A 27981-nucleotide genomic window follows, 5' to 3' on the forward strand; every position below is an offset into this window, starting at 1 on the left:
TTATGCATGTACAGTTGAGGTCAGAAGTTTACATGCACTCAATTTGGGCATGAATATCATGGTAATTTTGGGCTTTTAATGATTTCTTTGAGTTATTCTTTTTTAGGGGTGGAATATTGTACAGAAAGCATCTTTAAATACTTAAAAAAAACCCACAAGATTTGGGTGCTTAAATTTTATATTTATTTTGAATTTTCGTGTAATGAGAGGGTACCCACCAAGAAAAAGGCCCTTCCTCCAAAAATGACACCTTCAAGCTTGACTGACGTTTGCTCTCATGGACAAGTCAAATCCTTCTGAAGGAAAGTTTTATGGTCAGGCGAGAAAGATAATGAGCTACTGGGCCACAGTGAGAAGGGGTATGTTTGGATGAGTTAAGGTGAGGCTTTCAATCTAAGAACACTGTACCAGCTGTCAAGCATGGTAGTGTTAGCATCATGCTCTGGGGCTATTTTGCTGCCACGGGCTGGTATATTACACAAAATGGTTAGATTAATGAAGGAGGAGGACTGCCTCTAAATTCTTTAACTCCACCTTAAATCAACAGCTGGATGGTTGAAACCTGAAAACAACTGGGTGTTGTAACAGGACAGTGATAACAAACACACATCAAATGGATAAACAGGCTGATTAGAGCTTCTGGAATGGCCTTCCCAAAGCCCTGATTGCAACCCTATTGACAGGTTGTGGAATAAGCTTGAAAGCAGAGTCTTTGCCAGTTAACTAACCGATTTAGATGAAGTATACCAAACATGCTGAGAAGAGTGGTCAAATATCCAGGCACAATTATGCCAAAAGCTTGTTGATAGCTACCAAAAGCATCTAATGGAGGTGCAACTTGATACTGGACAATTAACCAAATATTAGTGAATTGAGCATGTATGCTTTGACCCCATGCAAATGAGAGGAAATCCAAAATATATTCAAACTGGTGCACTAAATTCATGTTTTTTAAGCCATTAAAGATGCAATTTGTACAATCATTCCAACCTGGAAAAAGAACAGTTCAAAGAAATCTTTAAAAAACCCAAATTCCCACGACATCCATGCCCGTGATGAATGCCTGTAAACATCTGAGCACAACTGGAGCTTATTGTTCATGCCCAACTTATGAGGGCAAGGGTGGGTGAGGTCTTTGGACTTGAGCAGTGTGGCGTGACTAATCTATCAGTGATGTAGACCAAAGCTCCCCATTGCCAAGGTGCTCATCATTCTTTCCCTCTGAGTCCTCCTCCAGTCTGCTGCACTGCCATAACCACAGAGGTTCAAATTTATCAGCCCTCCTTTACCCTTTATCTCACACCCAGTGCACCCTTACGCATTGATGCAAGTATGCATGCATTTCTGTCCAGCGGTTTATACTTTATGGGTCTGAACAGCCATATTTTACACATTTCCCTAGTGATATTCCCAGTTTTGTTTTGTTTGTTTTTTACAGCAACCCATTGCACATAAAATCACATGATATCTTCGCAATGACTGTTGGAAAAAAAGCATATATCTGTATTTATATTTTGTGATTAGAGCCACAGTAAACAGCTCCACAGAGGTCAGTGACTCCAAATTCCACAGTCAACCATAAAATTTAATTTAGCAATGTGTGTCGCTTAATACAATAGAATAGGCTTAGTGGAAATTACAATACCATACACAAAACCTGTCATTAACGTTCCACTGTACAAACATAATCACAGTCCTGTGTGCTCAAACATTTTCCACTTCCTACGGATGACTTAATGACTGAGATTGAATGATAATCTTATGAGGTATTAGGTATGGGACAGAGGGCTTATCCACACTCACTACCAACCAACATGTTTAGGCAACCTGAGACTCATTGGGCAATACAGTTGTAGCAACAGTAATAAGAACAGTAAAATGACATGACCCTTTTTGTTTGGTAGGTTTGGCTTAACACTTTACATGCATTTAATTGATGGGCACTCATGAATGTTTAATTAAAGCTAAGGATGTTCATAGGCTACAAAGACCATGGCTCTTAATATTTAACAATATTATTAGGGGAAAACAGCAGGATGTAGAAAGTTTAAGACCTTTAATTGTTGCATGCCGCAAAAATGCAATTCAGCAGAGGTCTGCATGTGAGTTATTACCAAAACTGGATAATCTGTGCTAAACTTTGACCTTTTCCCCAGATACACACAGATAAGCAAAGGTGCAAGTTAAGTTGCATGTATTTAACACCTGGACAATGTGTGTGCTGTACTTCAAATTCCACTTTTCCCTTTTTTTTCTCCTCCAGCACACAGTGAAATGACTATGCCTATCTGGCCCCGATAGTATTGGTCTATATATAGAGGAGCCCTGTGACTGAGCTGGCTATAAGTGTCAGATTCCAGGCGCACTCATCCGTCCTGGCTGGATCAGCACCTGCTGCTAACTATACACCCACCCACCCCTGTGCCGCACCCCATCCCAGCTCACACAGGAAAGTCTGTGCCCAACCAAACCCCAGTCTGCAAAAGAAAAGAGATCCACATTAGATACAGTAAGCACTTTCCCTGTTGCCAGTGCAGAAGGGAGGAGCAGAAATACAGTCCAGGAGATGTAATATGTCTGAGTTAGATGCCCCTCTTTGCTTTTTCTATTCAAGTCTGATACATGGCAGTGCCTCTGACACTGTGCTGTCAGTGGGCCACCGGCAGACAGAGCTGGACGGATCTTCTCAGTCCTGGATTCAGCTTATGAAGAGAGGTTTTGTCAGCTTGGGGTGTTTTGTGGATTGAACGGGTAGTTTGTCCGATTTGGGACGGATACCACAAACAAAGAAGAATTCAATGTCCCTGGGAAGTCTTCATCAGTGGCTAAAGGTAGAGTATCAGCCTTTCTCTGTCTACTTGCACAAGGAGAGGGCTTTTTCTAAAGTTTGGATAAGGGATATGTGTTGGTGAAAGTTAATTTAAATATTGTTACTCTATGTATCTAGGATAATCTCTTTGTGAGATTCAAAATCTCTTCTTGTGAGATTTTGAGTCTGTAGCACAAAAAGATCTGGAGTCAAAATAAATGTTCATATAGCTTGCTGTATTGGTTTAATTACAAGTTACATAACAAAGGTATTGTAGATGGAGTTATTATTAGAACATTAGGGCACCGAAAGATAATTTCACTCTAGGGAAGTTAAGTAAAAGGAATCAATCCAATTCTAGGTTCTACATTTGTAATTTCTATACTTTTGCCTCTCACAGATTTTTATCAGCTATTACTGGTGCTACAAATGAATGAGCTACACAATGTGCAGATGACTGTATCTTATTTCTAGTCCAGGAACGGAGCCCAGAACAGGCAAGAGGAGCAGACTGGACTGGCCACAGTGAGAATTTGGAGCTTGTGGACTAGCAATGGACAGCTGGACTCTCCAGGGGGACAGCTACTCCTTCCTGCGTAGTGCCCCCCGCACCTTTTCCCTTTGCCATCGTGACGGCACCCCCAACCACGTTGAAATATTCGACATTATCAACATCCCTTCTCAGCGCAGCGCCATCTCCGAGACCACTTGCCTGTGTGACATTTTCGGAGACGACTGTGAGTCGGCGTCTCTCTCAAGCAGCCCCGCTGTAGGGCCCTTTGTCCCTTCCCAGAGGGAGGTGGATGGGACGGCTGCTGCGTCACCTCTGTTGGACGAGCTGAACGATTCCTCTGGCTCTTACCACACGGCACAGGGCTCCAGTGAAGGCGAGGAAGGCTTTGAAGATTCGAGAGACAAGCTTTACAGTCCTCCACTGCAGAGGCTTCTGGAGGCCAAAGGGCTGAGCTCTAGTCATCCAGAAGTTTCTGAGGACAGCAGCGCAAATTCACAACCAAGAAGGCAATCACCAGCACCTCAGCTTAGCACAGCAAGCCCTTCTTTCCAAAATCCCAGCACTGGTGAGAGGACACCTTCTCCTGAACATAACAGCCCCTGTATCTTCAGTCCAGAGAGAAGACTATCATCTTTGTCCTCCTCCTCAGCTGAAAAAAGGCCTTCATCGTCCTCACCTGATCCAAAACAAACGCTTTCAGAACCTGAACCAATAAGAACAACTCCTTCATTCAAAGACAGCAACAGCAGCCCGTCACATCAGTCTCTAACTCCAAGTCCCTCTCTTGAACCCAGAAACTGTATCAGCCAGTCGTGCTGTGAATCGGTGAACCCTCATTTTTTACCTGAGTTTGGAGTAGCACAAGACACACCTGAGCCAAAAGCTGCTAACTTAAATCAAAACAGCAGTCCAGCTGAGCTCCCATCCAAAGACTTTTCTCAGGATTTTACAGAATCAGCCTTTGAATTAAGAACCTCTCATTTATCCCCTTCACCTTCACCCACAGATTTATTATCTAATTTAAGAGAAACACCGGACTCCCCTGAGCTTAGTCATAGGTCCTCCTCCTCTGACACTCAGGCTTCATCTCCTTTCCCTGACCTAAGAGGGAGGATCTCTTTACCTGATCTCTTCAGCAGAGGCTCTACGCCTGAGATAAAAGATTCTCCCCGCACATCAGGTCCCTCTACTGCAGAAAGAGAAACAGCAGCTACTCCTGAAAGCCAAAGGTTATCAGTGGAAGCAGGCAGTTCTGTTTCCACTCCTGGCCCACGATACACCCCTCCCTCACCTGTCATTTCAAAAGCATCATCCCCTGAACTTGTGGAGGGTTCGGTCTCACCTGATTTCAGAAACACAGCTCCCTCACCTGGCTTGCTCAGCGCTGCCTCTCTGACCAGACCTGGGTCAACAACTCCCTCTCCTGAACGCTCACCAGAAATAAGACAGGCGACTTCCCCTGTGGTAAGTTATAGTTTATCTCCCTCACCTGCTTTTAGAGACAGCTGCTCTCCCATCGAGCACAGATATACTTCTCCCTCACCTGAAATCAGGATTACAGCATCCTCTCCTGAGGTTGGCAGGAAAGAGCAACCTGTATCAGCTTCTCCTCTGCTGGAGCCTCTCTTCGACACATCCCCATCAAGAAGCCTCACTTCCTCCCCTCACATCACAGGAATTTCTTACTCTGTTGTTCAACCCGAGGACAGGAGCAGTCCCCCATTTCCTGAACTCTCTCATCTCCCCGTCCCAGAGCCAGATAATACACCCATCCCCTCTGAAGAAAGGAGCCTCACCACAAGCAGAGACGATATAGCAGAGTCCATTGGCTGCTTCACAAGCTCTGCCCCAGAGACTGAAAAAACTCTGCTACATCATCCCAAGCACCAAACACCTTCACCTCAGCCAAATCATCAAACTCCCTCACCTGAACCAAGATTTCAAAGTCCTTCACCTCAGCACAAAAGTAGAGATCCATCACCTGCTGCCTCTCCGCACAGGTGTCAGCTATCACCAGCAACCCTCTCTGCAGACTGCAACCCTCCCCTTGGATTAAATACCCTTTTGAGTGATAGGGACTCTTCTTCAGCAGTTATCGCAGAAACACAGTCTCCCACATATTTGAGAAAAGAGAGTGTGCCACCCTCATTTGAGACAGTAACAAGGGACAAATCTCCACCTTTGGTTGCTGAAATCAAAGGCAGTTCACCAGCTCCTCTGCCTTTACCTCCTTTACCTATTTTACCAGAGGGAAAGTTAGATTGCCCTCTAAAACTGCAAAGGGAAGAGAGAGAAGAAACACCAGAGGAAGTAAATATAAAGGATAAATCAGGCGCAGCTTCTTCCCCTCAGGAAAAAACAGATATTCATCCCCTCTTTTTTCAGAGAGAAGACACTGATAATAATCTCCCTTCTGAAATCAACTGTCCTTCTCCTAATCTTCTAGTTCCCAAGAAGAGAAGTCCAAACCTCTCACCTGTTCACGGGGTTAAATCAAATTCACCTGCGCAGCCTCTGTTTGCTGCTCATTCCCCAACTTCTGACAGTAGCAGCTCTTTAAAATCTACATCTGAGACCTCAGGAGGACAGCTGTTAACCAAAGTTAGGCCTGAAAACAGAGAGAGGTTCACAGAGGACATGTCCCATCATGCAAACAGAAGGCGGACCCCCTCTCCGCCACTCACCAGGTTTACACCTGTCCACATCATCGCTCCTGAGAAACCATACAGACAGTGGCAGAACAGAAGCCGCAGTCCCACTCATGTTGGCGCATCCTCACCTAGAGGCAATTTAAAGAAGGCGGTGACAAATAGGGAAAGCCCCGACAATAATAGCCAGGCCCACTGGGTCAGCCCAGGAAGGCAATTGGGAATGGAAAGGGGAATGCCACTGGAGCAGGAGAGGCAGAGAGGCAGAGAGAGGCAAAAGGATAGGGAGATGGAAAGAAATAGGAAGAGGGAGGAGCAGGTTCCTGAAACGGAAGAGGAGGGGTCGCAGGGGGACACCAGTTACAGAGGGGAACAGGTTGAGCTGTCATTCAGTGCCAGGAATAGAAAAGGACCTGCGAGTCGCGGTGCAGCTCCCACAAGCAGAGAGACCCAACAAGGGTTGCCAACAGCGCATTCCTATTCGGAGAGCTCGTCTGCCACAAGACAGCTACAGCAACAACAGAGTGTTCATAGACTCGCTTCACAACAAGCCACCAGGGGTTGTGCTGCCAGCAGACGACCTCAACCTCCTGCACCCCGAACAAAGAGCAGTGCTCCCGGACATGCGGCCTCATACAGGCCCGGCCGAAGTTCCAGCTCCAGCATGGGGAGTGAACTTGATGAGGCAGACGATGAGGTGAAGTGGTTTACAGATGTGGCTTTCCGCAGCCTGTCAAGCCCTGATATAGATTACCTTGACATGTACAACTCAAGCCACCACTCATCCGCAAACATCTCCCAGCCATCTACCCAGGAGAGCCCGGCAGGGATCGGCACTGCCTGGCAAGCCTATGCTGACTTCAGAGGTTCTGTGCCAAAGTTGGACCATGATGAACTCTCCTCCCAGCAACCATCTGCATACTTCTCAGATGGCTTAGATCCATCTAGGCGCTATGAACTGGGCAGCTTTGAATGCGTAGATGTGGCTGTGGAAAGGGAGGACTCCAGGAAGCTGAGGAGAGGAGTCCCAAAGAGACAGATCCAGCTGAAAAAGAGGAATGATGCTGATGGGAAGCAAGACGGAAGCAGTGGAAATAGCAGTCCTGGGCTAGCAAGCATGGTGGAAAGCTACTCCCAGGCAAGTCAATCGAGAGGGACGTTTGTGAGGCAACAGAGTACACCAGCAGCAATGCACGAGCACTACCCCTCTGACCACAGCCCTGAGCCCCATCTTCCCAATGTCAGAAAATCCCAACTCCAGAAATCTGCTTCTATGGATGAAACATGCACGAAAACTCAGATGGCTTCTTGCCTGATCAAGAATGTGTTGTCCAAAAAGATGCAAAGTGCTGATAAACAACCTGATGAACAAGCAGGCGAAGGATTGAGCCCCACATTTGAGAAGAGCAGTCCACCAGCTGAGAGTCAAGTGGCACCACTTAAAGAATCACCAAGACCAGACATACATGACCTAAGTTCCAGTTTTCAATCGGATTATAGCCTTTCATCGGAGAGTATTCCCATGAGAGGGGAACCAAGCGCCAAGGATGAAGCTAAACCACCCAGAAGCTTTGGTGTGAGACCTAGTAACAGGCCGAGCTCATCCAGCAGCTGCAGGAGTGTTACCTTTTCCCTTACTGACAGTGAAGAGGCCGATTCTCAAAGCAGGAATGCAGTGCTGTCGCGATCTGAAATGCGATCAGAACTGAAGGTGCCATTCGATAGTAAGCAGCGCAGAAGTGGAGAACAACAAGCAGACTACAGCAAAACATACAAAAGGGAGGGTGACGACTCAGCAAATGCCACAGAAACTCCTTCTGCCGATGCAGCCCACAGCGCACAGTTCAGACCAACAATGAGAGGGGGCGTGTGTGAAAGCCGGGAGGAACCGAAACAGTTGCAACAGGGTGACAACGGCGCCTTCATGTCTAAAACGCAAGAGATCAAACTGAAAGCTGTGGGGAAAAAGAAAGCCTCTTTAAATGTGTGTCTTACACCTGAAGCAGAAAGCAAATCTGAGAGTACTTCACCAGATATATTTTTTAGACAAAACATGGATGAGAAAACAGAAGAAGAAGACGGAGACGAGAACAATAAAGCAAAAGGCCCGCTTCACAAAGTTAGAGATGTGAGGCGGCTCGTGAAGAATACTTATAATCTGTCCTTTAAAGCATCTAGTGCTGAAGAAAGTGTAGAAACTGCTGATGAAAAACATAAAGAAGAGGCCATAGCAGCAGAGGAGATGGATTTAAGACAAGGGATAAGGAGGGAGGAGAGGAGGGAGGAAAGAGCAGAGGAGTTCATGGCGGAGAGGACGGAGGAAGAGAAGGAGGAGGCAAAAGACTCAAAAATGTTAACCCCATCTCCACCACCTCACAGCAAAGGAAAGCCTCTGTCTGGTCCACAGCCAATCCAAATAGAATACAAAGCTGTTTGCTTGAAAGAAGACAAGAATAAAACATCGCGTGTCAAAAAAGACTCAGAGAACCTAGGTGACAAATCCCAGGTTTTTTCAAAGCCCATCACCGATGTGAGCAGAGAATTGCAGTCTTTGAATGCACCAAACAACACAGCGTCAGATACTGAAATATCCAGACCATGTGAGCCTGGTGTAAACATTACAGCAGAACCACGAGAGACGCTGCCAGAAATCCACAAAGTTCCAGACAGTGAGGATAAACCTGCTGCTGTAAGAACAGACAGGAAGCATCACATGCTTGGAAACCTCCCTAAAATGCCCAGTAAGGAAAGAGAGGTGTCCACTGCTGTAGTGTTAATCAGGGAAGGACCGAGCAAGACCAGGACATCTGCATCTCCCGCCCAGGAGATGGAGATCCAAACCCCAATCCTAGCAAGGCCTGCTTCAATTTCACCTAAGCCCACTACCCCTGGTAGTGCCCCTGCTACTAGTGGCCACTCTGTGTCCATGTTATTAAAGGAGAAAGGCTACCAAGCTGACATTGGAGCAGTTGTGGGTGACAGCCAGAATGTATCTGGAGTTAAAGGAGTTCCCCGCAAGCATGTGAACTCTCTGGAGATCCCCCTTCAGACCGTTGCTCCTTCTGACGGAGGTTGGAATGAGTCTCATAGAGAGAGGACATTCTCCTCCTCATCTACCACTTCCGTCCCCTCAGCAGTGTCTGACAGCACAGATGCAACCACAAAAACCAGGGAAGACGAGGGAGGTAGCATAAATCCTGCAGAAAAAGACACTGCAAAACTAAGGAGTTTTTCTCAGGAACAAGACCCACTCCCTACCAAGCAGAGGGACGTGTCAGATTTTGAAGCTGTGAAGAGATTAGATCCCACTTTCCCCCCGCGGTCACCTGCAATAAGGAGATTCAAACCACAGCCGATTCAGGTGAAATCAATGTCTAAAGAACCACAGAAAAAAGACATTCCCACAAGCTCTACTGGAAGCTCTACTGGAAACTCTAGTGGAAACAGCAGGCCTCAAATCATTGAAGTTAAATCCATAGCTAAAAATTCCCAAAAGCCAGTCGTGCCTCCAAAGCCGAACTGCAAATTTAAACCTGCAGATTTTGGTGTGACATCAAATGAAGCACATAGATCGTCGGCAGCAACATCGACTGCAAAGTCACAAAGTGACGAGAGGACTCAGACGATTGTAGTGAGCTCGCCAACAATCTACAGGAAGATTTCCACTGACTCCACAGCAACATCTAATTATTCAAGAAAACTAGCCGTGTCAGCGGTGTCCAGCCTCAAACCTCCACCCAGCAAAACAACTTCAACTGCCAGCTCCAGTCTCTCAAACCAGTCAGCAGAACCTCCAGACTCAGAGGCTACTTGTGACAGAGGGCAGATGCAGCAACCAGCTGCCTCTCCTCAGACTGCCAGATGTGCACAAAAAGCTTTAACCTCAGTTCCAACATCAACCACCAGCTCAAGTGTAACCTCAGCTGCAGGTTCGGTTTCTGACCCGATTGCAAGCCAAACTACCGCACCCGCCTCAGCAGGAGTCAGCAAGCCAAGCCAGCCAAGCCAGCCGGCTGTTATGGATCGCGACAGCCAGCTGCAGTATCCCAGGGCAGCAAACCTTCATCAACAACAAACTGTGCCACTGACTTCAAACAATACAACACAGCCCACTGCTGTTTCCACAACACAACTGCCAAGATATACGCACCAGCCATGCCACAGATCTCTCTCCAGTGAGCGCTCACAGAGGACCGACGACCTGCATTTTTATGCCTCTGATGACCCTCCAAGCTATGATGAACGAGAGAGCTTCAGTCCACTGACGCTCCCGGATTTGACACCCTTGAGATCAAATCGCTTTCAACCCTCCTCCCGTCCTCCTGCCTGCCCCTGCACAGCTGGTTGCCCCACTCACATTGGTCTCCACCCTCCTCACCATCACCGAAGTCCCCATAACCTCACCCCACCGGCCCCCACGCATTCTCCGGGCCAGGCTCTACCATACGCAGTGGCACAGCCTCCTCTTCGGCCCCACCAGTGCAGACCCGATGCTCAGCCAATGAGCTACCAGCCAGGCTCTCCCAAATCAAACCATTTTGGTCCAAGCCAGCAGCCAACAATATACCAGCCTCTCCACCAGCCTGCTCCCTGCGCTCCTCACCCCTCACTCATGCAGGCCTGCTCTGTGGACCGCTCGTTGCCCCCACCCCAGCACATTGACCCTCGACGGCCTCCTGTGCACAGATCCCCCCACCAGCAGCCACCGGGGCTGATAACTGGGGCTCCTTACAGCGATCCCAGCCACAACCACTCCCCTGGCCTTCCCTCTATGGATCCTCAGTTTCTATGTGGCACTCAAAGCATGGCAGGGCCTTCCTATGGCTCTGAATACGGGGGTGACAGCTCCAGTTTGTACTCAGAAAGCAGCTATGGGCAGACGCCTCGCAGAGTGCTCCTGGATCCTGAAACAGGGAAGTACTTTTATATTGAGGTGCCTGTTCAGCCTCTGAGGAAGATGCTGTTTGACCCAGAGACTGGCCAATATGTGGAAGTGCTCATCCCACAGCAAACAATATCACATTCAGGCCTGTATCCGCCCTCCGCAGCCCCCTACCCACCCCTCCCTAACCCCAGCATGTACGCCCCTGCTCCACAGTACATGCCCTATGCAGCTCCTGCTCCCCCAGCCCAGCCCCAGCCACCCCGGTACCCCGAAGCATCAGCTGCAGCAACAATGCACCCAAGCGGTTCCGGGGTCGGCTACAGAAATCCCTCTGGTCAGGGTTCAAAGCCCGAGCCTCAGAATCATCCCTCAGTGGACCACAGCTACCTGGAGAGCATGTATTATGTCCCTACAGGGATGAATACAAGCCCCAATCCCACCCCACCAGACTATTACCACAAACATCCCCCCAACTTACCCCCAACAGGGGGGAAAAGGTCCTGAAATAGAGGGTAGAGGCCGACTTCCTGGAGCCTGTTAGGTTTAAAATACACAATGTATAAATGGAGTGTCCAATGTTAGCCTGTAATGTTTTCACATTGCAACTGAAGACAGCAAGTCTTTGGTTGTTTTATTTTTTATTTGCTACTATGTGCTATGCCAAATAGATGACTCTTGGGTATTCAAAATGCAAACAAGAAGGCCGTGTGTTTGAGGCGCTCTTTAAAAGTACTAACAAAAATGTGTATGTAGGATAATCAGGTCGTACTCTAAAGTCACTAGTAATGTGCAGACACTTTAAATCCATAAGTTTATTGATAAATTGAGGTGTGTATTTTCTCTACAAATATCTCGAAAAACAAAACAAACTTGGAAATAGTGTTTTAAAAGAACCTCATATTTATTTTATGATTGTGTTTCTCTTAATTTGATTAAGTTGGTGCACGCGATGGCTGTAAAACAACACATCAATGCCAATAAAATGTCTCATACGAAATTTTCTTTTCTTTCTTTCTTTGTATTTTTTGTTCTGATGCAATACTTTAGCCTTTATCTTGAAGCTGTTTTAAAATACTGGAAATCTTTGGTCATGCAACCTTTAATTTCGCGCATCGTAGCAATCTGATTCACAGGTTATTTCCTGATATCAGTAGCTTCGTTTTAAAGTGCTTTGTTTTAGGATGAAACATTAAAAAATATAGACTTATTTAAAATATATTTTGATAGTTCATAGTCTAAAAAACAATTAAAGAGATCCAAAAAACACAGAAACTTTGGACACCACTTAAGCTCATAAAATACAACAGATTATATAAACCTTTATATATGATAGTGATCCATTAATGTGTTCATTTGGATTAAGAAGGTCTTATAGTGTGTAAATTTTTTAAACAAATTATTAACTCACTCTGATTTTTGGTAAGTCGTAGAAAACAAAAAAATGTACCCAGTCTGAATTTGTAAGATCACACTGGAACCACTGGGGGGCGCCACAGACCACTACAGCTTTACAGACTCTTTCTCACATCCTGAAGGTATGTGAACATCTACTAACCTTTTGTGAGAGGGCCAGGCGAGACACTGAGACTTTCATTGGATGATCTGTTGGTGCTACATGGTCAACACTGTGGCCTCAGAGCAAAAAAGGGTCCACAGAGAGAGGCATAGTCTCCCTTTACTTGTGTGTTTCTCTACCATGCTTTCTCTCACATGCATGTTAGATTTACTGGTGATTCTAAATTGGCTGTAGATGTGGATGTGAGTGTGAATGGCTGTCTGTATCTCTGTTCTAGCCCTGAAATACACTGACAGTCAGTCTAGGTGGTACTCTAGCCCTCTGACAGCTGCAGACACTCAATCATTTGAGCTACAGATATGCTCGAATGACTGAGAAAAATACCTGTTTATCCTAAGACTGCGTGCATTCACATCTAGAGGGTGACTGACTTAAATAAGATTGGCTTAATTCCTCCCACGGATGTCACTAAGGAAGACACTGAAGATGTATAACTCAGAAAGAGAGTGTCTACAAAATCCGTGAGTAAGAGCTGCACAGCGAATCTTTACTGTTCACAGCAAATAAACTACGTGCCAGTCTGCATTCTTATGACTTCCTCTTTTATGAACTAGTCACTGAAATGTCATACATCTAAGTTTATTGCCATGATTCCACACTACCACAACCTGGATAACTATTAAAGACACACCTTGGGAACACACACTCATCTATGTAAACCTCCGGACGCGCCTCGTACAAAATGACTTCCAGACAAACACAAATACTTCCACCTACATTTGGTTACATAAAATCCAAGGTTTGCAACATTTTTTCTTTTTGTTGGATGATCCTGCACATTTTCTCTTAACACCTTTAATGTATCAAATATTACGCAAAATCAAGACCGCTTATGGTATCGGTGAGACGGCCAGTGGTCGGGACATTTAATAAAGTGATAATGCATTTTATAAATTCACTAATATTTTAGGTTGTTAATGATCTTTTAACATTAATCAGCTTTTTCCAGACACGTCCTCCACGTTGTGTTTGACTGAGGTGAATTCCAATCGTGGGTACACACAAAACAGACACCATGACATCATTATTAGTGCTCTGGGTTCTTTCCATTGTGTCTGTTATTGTTATGGTTCTGTGGGCACTTTTGTAGCCCACAGTGTGTCGACACATGCAGAGATATACACATACACACACGCACAAACTGTTGGAGTTCCATCATCCTCACCCCACCCAAGAACCACCTACATTGTCTCTTTGATGTAGACCTACCGGAGGTCACTGATTGACCACTGGAAAAGTCCTCTCTGCAGGGCCTAATATGAAGAATGTTTAAAAGAGTGGGTGGCATGGAGGCTTGGTCAGCCTGATAAGAGATAGAGGTTTAGGTGATGACACGTGAAGTCTTTGGGAATAAATTGTGCCGTGTGCTGACATTTTCCACAAAGTGCCCCCTGAATGTGCAGTCACTGATATTAGTGGATGTCAGCAGCCTCCAAGAATTGATTAACAGTGACTAATAGTATATCTGAGTCATGACACAATAAAATGGAGCAGTTCTTGGCCATGACTGTGTGTGTGTGTGAAATGTATCAATGAAGAAGGAGAAATGAATGTCTAATCCAGTTGCATCAGATGTCTGCCCTTACCTGAGGTTTCTCCCTATTAAAAATACATTTTTCCTTCCCACTGTCACCAAGTGCTTGCTCACACTTGGTTGTTTGATTGTTGTGTTTTTCTCTGTAGGGTCTCTTCCTTACAGTATAAAGCCCCCTGAGGCTTTGGTGATATACGAATAAAATTGAAAATAACGGAACTGCATTGACCTGAATTAACCCGTGTCAGAAGAGAAGGCAGTCTTATCTGAGAACTATGAGTCATTTATATAATTTGCATAGTTATAAATGAACAAGTAAGGTAATCAAGTATTTTTAGATTAAAAGAGAAGACGTTTAAAATCCACTGATGATTTTATATGTGACTACTGTTATTAAACCCTTTACGGATTTCTGACCTACTGGAGGAAGCTCAACCCCAGCACCGTGAACCGCTGCGATGTGCCTGCTTCACGTACGCACACTTTCATCCGTGAGAAGCCACAACGTGTCAAAAGATGTTTCATCCTTTTGATGTCTGCTTACAACACCAATTTTTCCATTTGCTCTGCGGAATCTTGCTGCGTGACACCAAAAACTTTGTTTTTATTAATCCTGAAAAAGGACAAGAAACAAGGTGAGGGAAAGTCACATCCCTATGGTCGTCTTACCTGTATGCCCATAAAAGGCTGTTCCTGTAGGAAGTGGGCGCGGTTACAACTATGCAAGCACGTGTGATCTTTGACGGTGAGAAAATGAGGGAAGATAAGAAAAGGGAGGGCGAGAAGCTGACAAACACTTAAAACCTCACCCTCCAGCATTAACCAAGTAGCCTAGCAACCACACAACTAATAATGGATGGGTGTTGCAAGTCACCCACTTGCCTGTGCGTGTCAGACAGACCACCTTCTCTCCACCAGGTGGTGTCCCTACCTGTCTGTTTATGTCACATCCTGTGGTTGCTTCAGCCACAGCCTCAGTGATCGTATTCATGAGGCAGGCTGAGTCATCTTGTACAGTAACCGCTGCATCTGATTTGGGCAAGCTTACACTGAGCTACAACAGCTACTTATGATGGACTATGACCAAAAAAGAAAAAGTACTATGTTTTCATTCATAGTGGAAATCATTACTGTAGACTAGTCTAGTCTCTCTCTCTCTCTCTTTTTAATCCCCGGACCCCTCATGTCTAGAGAGGAAAGTGTTGTTGAAAGTATGAGTCTATCCTTGTCTCCATGGCTGAAACACACATACGCATACATACACACAAACACACTTGCAGGATCTAGTGTTGAGGATGAGGTAGCCAGAAGATGATGTCATGGCCTGATCACTTTACCCGTCCTCTCCCTCCTCTTTCTCCAAGGACCTGGATGGCAGATCAATGAGGAATGGAAGGAATGAGAAAAGAGGCACTGAGTGAATGTGTGTGTGTGTGTGTGTGTGTGTGTGTGTGTGTGTGTGTGTGTGTGTGTGTGTGTGTGTGTGTGTGTGTGTGTGTGTGTGTGTGTGTGTGTTTAAGTGCTTGGTGAGAACAAGAGGCACATGAGTTATAGGCAGGAATGGGCTCTTTGCTGCCTCCATTCTGAATCACTCAGGGCTGATGACATGTCTAAATTCTTATTGATACCATGCCATCTCAGCTATTTGCTCCTTAGAGCTTCACACAGGGGGATGGACATCCCACGTGGTCTGACACCATCTGCAGAGAGCTCTGCTAAACATTAATGTTGGGGGAACTCCTTCACTGTGGGGTCATCTGAGTGGATCAGTGGATTCTTTGAGGATGAAGTAAAAAGAATGAGTCAAAAAAAGGTGGCCTGGCCTCGCAGACTGTGGGCATTAGACATTTAATAATATAAGTATCAGACATTAAAGCTGCAGCCATTAACACTAATACATCAGTTAAAGAAATATTTATGTTTCACTGCTCTCACTTAGGAACTTTTTGCTCCACTGGTATGTCATCATGGGCAAGGAATCTCAAACAAGGTCATCATAATAGTCTAGCAAGGATTTCCAAGTTGGATTTGGAGAAGACAGGAAGTCTATAATCCATGGCTAAAGGCCCAACAAATGAATTTCCTCTAAAAGCAAATGAACAAAGCGCCTATGTGCAGATGGGGACCATCTGTGTCATTAAAAACAAATATACAGGTTTTATTAATCCCTCTTACTAACCAGAAACACTGCCATGACTGTTAAGCACAATAGACTAAAGGGAACTGTGTATCGTTATCAGAGTTAATTTCACTTTGGCATCAAGCCGCTGGGATGGAGATATGCAGGAGTAGCAAACGTAAGAGTTAAGAAAAAAATTTTCCATGCACCTACAAAGGCAAAGAGATGAACGCAACACTTGCACTTTGCCCTCTTTGTCATATTTAATAATCATTGAGTAAATAGGTGAAAGGTAACAGGTTGCAGTGGCAACTAAATATAAACATATCAAAGCCAATAAAGCAATAGGTATAGTTAAGGCTGGGTCGAGTTATCCAACCCTTTCTATTGCTACTTTAGGCCCAGACTGCAGAGGGGATCTCCTGTGATGATCTCCGTCTCCCCTCCATTCTCCTCACTTTCTCTCCACGGGCTTTAATTTGCACATATGTCTCCTGTAGTTTGTTGTTTGACATCTGTCTGTGCCGTTCCCTTCATCATTTTCCCTTCACTCCATAACCAGCGGCAGCTGATGGCTGTTTGCCACAAGCCTGTCAAAGGTCTCTTCCTGTTAAAAAATTTTTGGTTTTATTTTTGGTTTTCTAGCTTCCAGCTTTGTAAGGTTTTTATATTATATAAAGCGATTAAACGTCACCATTGATCAAGTAGTATTTTGATGAATTTGTTTGATTTTTAATCATGATTTCGAAGCTTGACTGAAACATCCGAATGTTGTAGCCTCTTTTTTTTTTTTTTGGTATTTTGAAGTAAAAGAGAAAAAGTGGGGCTCAATAAGGGCTCAAAATTACAACTGCCAGTGAAGTAGCAGTGCCCTCCAATGGGATGAATGCAGTGTAAAGTAGGCCCTCAAGTTTTCCCCACGAAGTACATATGTGACCTTAAAAACTGTTTACGTTTAACATGAGCAACAAAGCTTTTTTTTGTAATTATAAAGATTACATCTGGACTGATGATAACACTGAGAAGACAAGCAGAATAAGCGGTAAACAGGATCAGCAGGAGATCCAACTTACTGCACTGATTGGATAAACTGCCAAGCAAACTGCCCCCAGATTGTTCGTGGTAAGTGTCAGAGAGGTGCTATGTATCGTGTTCCAGCTAATGTTTTTTTTTTTCCATCCAGTGTTTTATTTTATTTGGGCCACACATTAGCAGATTGCCAAGAAAATCCAAAGCATGCTTTTTTAAAAATATTTTCATAAGTTTTCCTGAGATTAACAGTGATTTTCTCTAGAATCAAATAAGGCTGAATGTGAAACTTGTCATATCAGGATATGAGGTCAGACACGTGTTACGCTGCTAAGCTGATGGGTGGAGGTACAGTGAGATAACAGATAAACGAGCTCTGTGTCGCACAGCTTTGCATTTTTCGCATATAACTGAAAGGACATACAAACATGCAGGTATGTATTGGAAAATTTTACACAACTTCAGGTGGGTGTACCCAGTGTTGAAAAGAAAATGCAGCCTGACGCTTTAGTGACAAACAATAGATAGGTTTCATGGCTTTTGATCTCCAACAAAAGGAGAAGCAGCGGTGAAAATGATACATTCTTAGCACTTCTTTTTCTCACTCATTGTTACAGCATGCTGCTGTTGCGCATATTCTCATCACAGTTGGTGTATTACGCCACTTGAATACCTCAGAGTCATTGTTAAAGGTATTTTAAACTCCTTCGTTCTTTTGACATGTCAAAATTTGTGCTGTAAAAAAAGCCTTTGCTCTTTATTTTTCAAGGTTTTTAATTCAATTACATTTTATTTATATAGCGCCAATTCATAGCAATCCTATCAATTACACAACCGGCTTTGACCAAACATTTGGTGACAGTAAGAAAGAAAAACTCCCTTTTAACTCCTGACTTAGCTCACCTGTGTTATGTAATGTATTCCATCTCCTTGATTAACTTGTGTGTATTTAAGTTCTGTGTATTCTTGCAAGTTCAGCAATAAAGCTGCTGCTGGGTCCTGCAGAAACTTTTCCTGCCACACACAGTGTAGATGGCAGTCAGTTTTTAGTGCAAATCCAGTGATAATTTTAGAATTTATTAGGCTTTAAAAAATACATATGTCTAAGAAGAAATCAAATACATGAAAAGAAAGTTGATGTCCAAACCAGTGTGTTTTTAAAAACTTAAAACGGTACATATTTGTAGTTTTTACCAGTGTCCATGTTCAAAACCAAGATAGGATAAACACATAGTAATACCATGCTGGGACACAGGAAACGACCGCAGCCCTGTGAGATAAAGTGTGCCCACAGCAGTTAGCCACAACATTAAAAACACTGACAGGTCACCATCTTGTTAAAGTGCTGGAAAAGCTGATTTCGCCCAGGCATGTTACATGGATTTTTTAAAATGGGGTGGCACAGCCAGGGACCAACAGCCACTGGTGATGTCAGGGAGGACTCACTGGAAATCAGAAAAGTCTGAAATTAGAAATAAATATCACTAAAAGCAGCAGATGTGGAGAGACAATGCACCTTCCAAATATTTTTAGGCCCTGTGACAGTAGAGTTATACCTCTGTGTTAAATCTGTGCCACAGGCCATAAGCACAAACCCTTCTGAAACCCAACACCGTCACCTACACCATGGCCTGACATGCACCTCCCTAGAAAAATAACTACATGTTGCCATCGACGCAGCCCACACAGGTATAAATGTTGGCGAAGGCATCAGCCACTTGCATGGGCTACATTGTAATCTCTAAATAGATTCACCGCAGAAGCATAATTTAGAAGTAACTATATGACAGCAGCAATGAAACGCAACATTCAGCAACGAGGTGATGGAGTTAACACAATGCAGTCTGGTTACAAATGTAAGACTGTTATCCTGTTGAGAAGTGAAGAACAATGCCTCACACATCTTTGTTTCAAGTTCTTTATTGAAAAGAAAACATGTTAGGAATAATATAATTAGAATAAAGTAAAGCTTTCAGAGTACAATATTATATTATTTAACATTATATAGTTATATTTGTATTGATTGCACTGAGAGGGATGCCCCAGTCAAAACCAGCTTGCTAATAGCACTCCCCAACCACAGTAGCTTTCTCTACCGAACCTCAGGACCCTGCAGCATTGCAAAAACTCCTCAGGAACAGTCAATGGAACAAAGACACCACCTGGTCTCCAAACGTCCCAGATGGAAAGGACCTCTACACAGGTTCCATGCCAACACCACTTGTAGCAACATGAGATTGGCCGACACAGCATTAGGCAAGTGGTTTAAGGAAGGTCGGTTTATTAACACTGTTATCATTTGCTTTCCCGTGTAATCTGCTTCATAAGTGATAATGCACAATAGTCTGAAAGATAAAAGAAAAACAGCAGAAAGGAAAAAACAAGATATGTATGAGTGACTGTAGCGCAGCGAGTCATGCAGGGTGGAAACAAGCAGAGAAGGCCTTCTATTGTTGCAGAGAGAAAAGAAACTCTCACACAGTGACATTCCATCCTACCAGTGTGGTCACAATGGGAGCGTGATAAGCTTCATCTGAAGAGATCTCAAAGACTCTGTTGTGAGCCATATCAAAAAAATCTCCCCCTTTGAATACCTCTGTGGTGTGTATGCAGACGGCAGCTTACAGATTTGATGATGGTGATGAATGTGTTCAGTGTTGGCTGTTTGATCTGATCCTTCGGGAGGGCACCTTTGGGATGTGCCATTGTTCTTCTGTCAGTACCAAGAAGCAACTGCATGAAGCAGGTGTAGTTTTCCATCTACATTTAGCACCTGAATGAAACACTAACATCACAGTCTCTCATTTCACGTCACTTGCTGCGGTCTCTGCTGGCTGGCTGTCTCCTATTCCCCACCCACAGCATCCATTCCACAGTATCAGTGCGTTCGAACACAGAATCGGAGTTTGGATGGAAACCATGGCAATGACTTGTTACCATTGCAGTGACTCGTCACCACAGTGGCCACAGCTCTGGGCTCAGCTCCTGTAGGCTGCTGCAGAACCACAGCGTTTTCCTCCACTGCTCTCTAAAAAAAATGCAACCCTCTGTGGGCTTCAGAGCTTTTTATTGCTCCAAAGCTAAAACCATGCACTTTGCTTTGTTACGAAATGGTTCTCTTACCCCTTTTCTCTCTCACATTTATACTATAGTTAGTCTAAACAACAGTTGAAAATTGAATCTGGAAGTATTTATTTTGGATATATATTTAACTTATGACCGCCAGCCTGGAACATGCCAGCCATGCTAACTAGCTGCGGCAGGGCTATATTTACTGAGGGATGGGCATCCATCATAGCGGTGCAAATGCACAGACATCCAGAGAGCAAGGAAGGGAAAGTGTGGCCCATCAGTCACCACAGTCCAATCTAAGGGTTTGTCTATTTAAAACTCAAACACAATTTGACCACAACAGTGCCACAGGTCACGCTGTGCTATCGGACCCACAGCACAGTGTTAAACATCTGCATCCTTACAACATGCCACCTAGTATGCACAAATGCATTGGAGTTGTAGGCATTGCCCCTAAAATTCTCCCCAGACTAAGCAAAGCCATATTGTGGGTGGTACAAGTTGGCATATTTAATGTCATAATTCTTATTTGTCTTTCCATGATTTCATGTTTTAAGTCATTTATGCATAAATCTCCTAATTAAGGGAGAAATTAATGAAGGCACATGTGCAGGAGGGCCGCAAAGTAGTTTGCAGAGCTCGTACTGAAAGAGCAACACTGTGAATGTCTTGTCTCCTAAAGGCTACAGTAATGTGATTTTATGCATTACTGCTTTTACTCACTATTTATTTTATCAAACTAAATCTGTGACATTAATGTGCAATCCAATATCTTTTATGGTAACAGACTTTCCTCTGAATTTGCACAATGCATTAGGCAAGAGCGTCCATGATTTATATCTTCACAATTAGCATTTGCATTGTTTTAAAAAAAAGTCTCTACAAGTCCTGGAAGGTGTCTTCACCTCTCAGGAACACAAAATCAGACTTGCTGCACATGCATCAGAGCAGAAAGCTCCAGTCCAGTCTGAAAAAAGCTGATGGACACCTGAGCTTTCTGCCCTGGCACAGTGCACCTGAATGACATCACCTAAAAGCGCGGATGAAATAGCACATCAACTGTCAAACACAAACAGGACTGCAGCTGCAAATAGACAGCTAGACAGATAGGCAGGCGCGCTGCCTGCAATGATGGTGTTAAAGCAGACAGACAGACAGACAAGGTCAGAGAGTGGCTGACAGATAGGCATGCTGTGTCACCGCTCAAGAGTTTTTGTGCACACATCATGCAGGTTTTTTGGTGTTTTTTTTCCTTTACATTACAATTATCATTACAAGCATTAACTTTAATATACAGAAAGATGATATATTTCTGATTCTGAGTCAAATTTTATCATTTGACTCAGAATCAGAATCATTTGATTAGCTGACCACTAAACAGCCCCAGGGGAACAATTTGGGCTCCAGCACCCTGTTTAACAATTGTAAATTTGAACTACCGTTGACACTGGTTGTCATCCATCCCACATAGATTTCCCTCGAATAACCTGGTAATTAAATCACATTAATAGTAAACCTATGACACCCCAGTCACAAGTTTCCTGCTGCCCTATGCGTGGGCATGCATGTGTGCTTACTCAGGCAGCACAATGCATAGATTGCATGACATGCCCTGCAGGACTAGGCTGGCATCTCCAGCAAGGCAGCCAAGTCGTTAGCACGTTGGAGAAGAAACCATCCATGTAGGGACATTTGTCTGTGAGCTCAGAAACACTGAAACCCAAGAAGCCTCTCGAATCAGCCCCAACTGACTAGCTTTGAGGTATTAATAACACACAACCATATACACCCTTGCATCCACCTACTGATCAACACTGATAGCAAGGAAAGTTTTTTGCTGTCAGTTCAAGAAGAATCATTTTCTCATCAAAGTCCTTATATAGAACATTAAATAGCATGTGTATTTCTGGGGAAAAAATACCCTCCTACTGAAGACCAAACATGAGGTTCGTGTTAACGTTGGGGTCAAGTCTAGGTCGTGATCAGTGGGGGGTGTACGTGTTCAGTTTAATGACATCATGTCATCCCCCGATCCTGTGGATGCACAAGCCTCCTACATGGTGAGGTCATGGTGATCTGTAGATCCCCGTCATGTAGGCGGGGGTCGGGTGCTAAATACAGAGTAAGGGTGGGTAGGGGTGGTGGTGTGGGGATTCTGGCTATGAAAACACAGTGCACTGTATAGCTACTATGTTTGGTTTCCCTATCTCGACTTCTTTAATCTTTAGAGTCTCTCGCCACACCTGCACGCATTGTTTGGAAGCTGCAGGTTGCTAGGCTGCAGAGATCTTAAAAATAAAAAGGTCTTAAAAAGGTGGACCTATCGTAAAAACCTAAAACTGTTGTGGAGTAAACCGGACTCTAAGCCGCCACATTCGGCAAGCCCTGTGTTTTATAACCTCTGGGCTCTGAACAGGCTCCCCAGATACAGTGGCTCAGATGCAGCGGTGCAATAAATTGTGAATCTGTTGACTGTTGTAAACGGTGACGTGTGTTTTTGTTGGTATCGATGGTGCTGCACGTTTAAGAAACCGAAAATTCAGGGGAAAAACAAAACCCAGCAGGTAAAAGGGAGAAAAGTAAAAGTGGATGTAGTGACCACTAAACAAAGTCTCCTGTAATAAACTGTTAAGCAGGTTGCTGTGTCTCTCCTGTTGTTTTGGAAAAGTAATTAAGCTCTTCTTTGGAAAAGTACCACAAGGAGACTCCTGGAAGACGGGGGAAGCCTATACTGCATTCCTGAGTCGCGAAATTACCTGGTGATGTCACGGCAGGTTCGTAGGTTGCGCTCGTGTACATGCCCAGACAGACACCGGTTTCAACACTTCCCTACACACCTTCTCCAGGAGAGAACATTTTATTCTCTCTACTTGAGTATTGTAACAGCTTTGTTTCCCAAGATGCATTACTGCAGCAGTTGACATCATTAGGTTACCGGTAAACCTTAACTGTGGTCAATCCATCGGTTTGGTCTAGACTGAAATAAGCCATCAGCTATTAGATGGAATGTAACATGTAACGTTCATGCTGTCCTCTGGATTCATATTCAAATCTTTTTGTGATTTTTTTTTCTTGTGATTTCTCTTTAACATTACAGTCATGCACATTTCAGCAGACCTCTCCTCTGATCTTGAAGGGATTTTGAGTTTTGGATGTCTTTCTAAATTATGTGTTCACAGATAAACCTCCACCAACATAAAGAAAAACTTTATGGATGGTTCCCACCAGGTAATATGGTAAAACAAGTTCCACAGGACAATAATCCAATAATCTCTAAATAATGAATAAGAGTTTCTGATGGAGTTCGCCAAACCTCTTCTATTTTCCCACGCAGACTATTTACATGCATGCAGCCTAGAAACCTTCCAGTTCTGAAAACCTGAAATCTTGCCCACATATAAAGGTCTTTTTTGAGTTGATCCCATTCTGATCCTGTCTAAGCTACATGTTAATAGGCTTAAATTAAAAAAAACAAAAAAAACAAAAACATGGTATGTTTCCCAGATGTTCAAATTCTCTAGTTCACAGCTCACATGGCTGTAGAGTCTTGTTTAAACCAACAGTGGGAAAGCACTTGACCTGCAGTTGCTACAGGTGTTACGTAACATGTAAAACTAGCTTTCACTGGGTGGATTTTTTTAACGGTGATAAACCTACTATATCATATTTATGGCTTTTCAACAAGCTGGTTGTCAAAGTATCTCAAATGTCAAACCCATAAAGTGAAAAGTTGAGACACTGTATAAATCGTAAATGATTAGTAAATGTCATAAACCCATTTTTGACATTTTGCAACTAATTAGGTTAAATGGCAACATTGTCGGTGACATTAGCAGGTTCAAATAGTCAGTAATCAGTATTGGACGCCTGTGATCTTTGGACCCTCAGGCAGCACTGTTTTGAAAACAGGCATGATTCTGCCATGGAAAAGACACCATGAGCTCAGGAACAATTCCAGAAATCCCTGTCTCTGAACGGGTGGCATTTGCAAACCAAGGTTAAAGCTCCATCGTGCAAAGTATAAGCCATGTGTGAACACGGTCCAAACCGCTGCTCTCTTCAGTGGACCAAAGCTCATTCAAAATGGACAGAGGCAAAGTAAAAACTGTTCTGTGGTCAGACAAATTCAAATTCAGTTGAAAAGCCTGCATCTCTGATCGTACAGGAGTGCATCAGCGCCTATGAAATTGGCAGCTCGAGCATCTGGAAAGGCTCTATCAATCATAAAAGGTTTATACAGATTTTGGAGCAACATATGCTCCCATCTAGCTCCCAGTAGGGGTATGTCACCAGGGTGCAGAGGAGGCTACCCCCCCCCCCCCCCCCCCCCCCCCCGTCCCCGTCCCCTTCTGGCTGCCTCTGCCTCAATTTTATCCCACAACTTAGACATTCACATTACTCACACTCTCATTACACATACATATAGGATCTTGGGGGTGGGCACGATACACGGGGTCCAAATTACCATCAGGGTGTACACCTCACCCCTGGCGTCGTTGCCCACCTCTCAATTTTAAATACACGTAGACATTGAGGGCTAGCAGGAGGGACTATGCGCTTACCTTCTGCTCTCTGGCAGGTAGCTCCAAGCCCTCCTGGGTTTTAATTGCACCTTAGAACACACATGCATCAACACTACATATGAGCGGGTGGAGGGAGGTTTGGAGTCTTCTCTCACCCCCATTCTCTGCGGCCTGCTGGAGCAGGGGGGCTAGGAGGAGGAGTTGGCCGTCCGACTGCGGTCTGGAGTGTGGGGCCTCCCTGCTGCTGCGGAGTCGGGGCGGTCTGCCTCTCCCCACCGCAGGGAAAAGGGTAACACCACCTGGGTCTGGGTGCAGTTCCCCCCTCCAGGGGCAAGGGTACCTAGACCCGGTTCGTAGAGTACGCTTGGGGAGTGTGATCGTGTGTACAGCGTCTCTTTATGTCTGTCTCCACGTTGGTTGAGTGTGGAGTAAGTGCATATGAGAGCATGAGGGTGGGAATGGATGTTTGTGTCTGTGTGTGCCTGTATGTCTGTGTCTATATGTCAGGCTGGGTATCAGACGCCACCTCTCTGGGGACATCTCAGGCCCTCCAAGGTTTGGAGGCCTATCTCCACCTACCACCACTTCCCCTGCCAGTGGCGGACTCCCTCAGGTGTCGGTGCGTTGGTGGTTCTTTGTGTCTGGGGATGGGCGTCCGGGTACACACCGGCTCACTCCTTGGCGGCCGCTTATCGGGGCCTGGAGCCTGGGGCTCGCTCGGGCCACTTCGGAGGTGGGGTGCCCCCGGCCTCTCGGCCTGGGGCTCGGTCACTCAGGCACAGCTGGCTGCCGGCGGAGCTCACGGGCGCGTCACTGCAACTCCCCCTGGCTTCTGCTCCGCGGCTGCTGAGTGAGCCCTCATCTGGGACTCTCCTCAGCTCTTACTGGGACAGTGGCGCGGCTGCCCCTCTGTTGGTCTTCCTTGGTCTCTTGTGTTCTGGGGGCCTCTGGATGTCTGGAGTTTTGATCTCCTCCATACCTGCTTCATACCCTGGAGGACGGGGCTGTGGCTCCCCCACACTCCCTAGCAGATCGTTACATGGAGAAACCTTTGGAATGCAAGCATGCTGATCCACACAGGTATGCACACAGGTGTACACACGGGTGTTCACAGACGCGGACTACAGCTTTCTTGGCTGCTGCCTCAAAGCACATTGTGCGCTGTCTATCTTGCGTGCTGCACAATATCGTTTATTACTTAGTATCTACTTATATTTACTGCTAGCTAGTTTATTGTGATAGTGCTGTTTTTTTTTATTATGTTGCTCTTTGTTGTTTGCTTTCTCTTCTGTTTTTTTTCTCCATACAGGTGACCCAGGTGTTTTGTTTTTTGTTTGTTTGTTTTTTTCTTTCTTCCCCCCCTTCTCACCGTCTCTTCTCCCCTTTGGTTTTCTTTCTCTCCCTCTCTTTCTTTCATTCTTTCTCCCTGTCCTATCCCCCAATCATGTCTGTCCCGTTTGTAGCAACTGAAAAAAAAATTTTCATAATTATAATAAAGGTCAATCAAATGGACCAATATGGCAAGGCCATGATGATTCACTTGGTAAAATAAATCCGCTTGGCATCTTTCTTGGCCTTAAGACAACAATTCTGATGGTTAAAGATCCAAACGGGACACAAAAAAAAAAAAAAAAAGAAAAAAAAATGCTCCCATCCATATCTTGCATTTTTCATCATGACAGTGCTAAATGGCACACTTCATCTGTCGTTGTGCTGAAGTGGCCTCCCCGCAGTCCAGACCTTTAAAATTAGAAATATGACGAATCAGACTCAGGACTGTGGAGAAGCTAGAATCCTGTAACAGATAACATTTGTTTCCCAAAACTCCAGCAGCTGGTTTCCTCAATTCCCAGACATTCACAAAATAAAAGGTTTTCTTACTTCAAACATTCAATTTTTTTCTATGTTCTATCGTGACTACAAAATGGATTTATGAGCCTCTCATAAATCCATATGAGTCCTTATTTATATTTTACACAATCTCCCAACTTTGTTGGAATTGGGCGTGTGCAAGTGTTGATATCTGTTTCGCGGGGTGAGCTATGTCATTTCATCGCAGTCAGCTCAGTGTTTCAGCCAAGTCATCAGACTGTCTGTCTGCTTAGACTGGTTTCATTTCCAGTATCAAACAGAATATGTCTGTCTCCCACACATCCTCTGCATATTTCACATAATCCACAGGGAGCAGCTGAGGCTGTGTGCAGACTCCCTCGACGAAGGACGTGAGTGTGGCCCACGACAGAAAAATAAACAAGGCATCACGGGAGGCAACACTTAGTCAAGGAAACCCAGGGCAGACAGTCTTACTTACACACTTCTGCTCCATACGCTTATGCTGGCAAAACGCACCATATAATTGCTGCGCCTGTAAAAAGGAAAAAAAATCTGTTTTTCTCAGGGATTCCCCCTCTCATAGCCTACTGCGCACACACACACATTCATTTACATTGTGTGTAGAGACATTTAGTTTCAAAAGCAGCATTGTGTGAAGGTCAGGAGAGTCTGTGGAGTGGAGATCTATCGTTGTGACATTCTCCATTCAGTGAGAAAGGCTGGTCAGTCGGATCCTGTTACACAGGCACCAGAGGAGAGCTGGATAAAAAGCAAGCGGCCTAATACTGTGTTGGTGTCTGTGTCTGTGTGCGCGCATGTGTGTGAATGCTGGAGCCACAGAATGTAAGGTAGACAGGGATTCTCGTTTTATTCGACAAATGAGTAAGACGCAGGTGTATCTCTGATTTCTTTCTCACAAAGGCTGTGTACACGTGCTCAACAAACACACACAACTGGTTCTGTTGAATTTAAAATGAAAGTGGGGAAGAGGTTCAGTTTCAGTGATTCGTAACTGGAGTTTCACCTGATCAAACCTCGAGGTAATACGGATGATGCCATTAGATTGCAAGCAGAACAGAAAAGAACTGCTTCAACTTTCTTGAGAAATTAACCACAGGGAGGGCAAGGCAGGCAATACAAAGGAAGTGCAATTTTTACTTCCTCTGCGTCTTCCTCTTTTTGTCTCCCACCCTAACCGTCATATGGCTCCTTCTGTTGGCCGCACGTAAACTATAAAGCATCGCTGAAGAATGCCTCAACACTAATTTACGGGAATGACTTGAGCAGCAGGAAGCCTGCCAAGTATGAATATGAGACTGCTGACAGTATCGATCTCTCACAGAGGCGGAGTTATGCTTTCTATTTCTGTATAAAATGGTTTAACCATCTACAACCAAGCAAATAATTAATTGCTGGAATGCTTCTTTTCTGACAGCAGC

At 44.7% G+C, this 27981-nt stretch overlaps 1 protein-coding gene across 1 annotated transcript; it reads left to right on the plus strand.

Annotated features, from left to right (window-relative positions):
- Window positions 1-2452: 2452 nt before the first annotated feature.
- Window positions 2453-11855, plus strand: LOC146717415 (uncharacterized). Its single transcript, XM_085475785.1, has 2 exons — window positions 2453-2831; window positions 3284-11855. Exon 2 carries the CDS (start codon window positions 3363-3365, stop codon window positions 11358-11360), a length of 7998 nt encoding a protein of 2665 aa, XP_085331911.1. The 5' UTR covers window positions 2453-2831; window positions 3284-3362; the 3' UTR covers window positions 11361-11855.
- The last annotated feature ends 16126 nt before the right edge of the window (window positions 11856-27981 follow it).

The sequence above is a fragment of the Copadichromis virginalis genome, linkage group LG2, assembly GCF_057382275.1.
Source record: "Copadichromis virginalis isolate Kocher_CV1m ecotype Utaka linkage group LG2, C_Virginalis_male_GT1.1, whole genome shotgun sequence".
Classification (NCBI taxonomy): Eukaryota; Metazoa; Chordata; class Actinopteri; order Cichliformes; family Cichlidae; genus Copadichromis; species Copadichromis virginalis.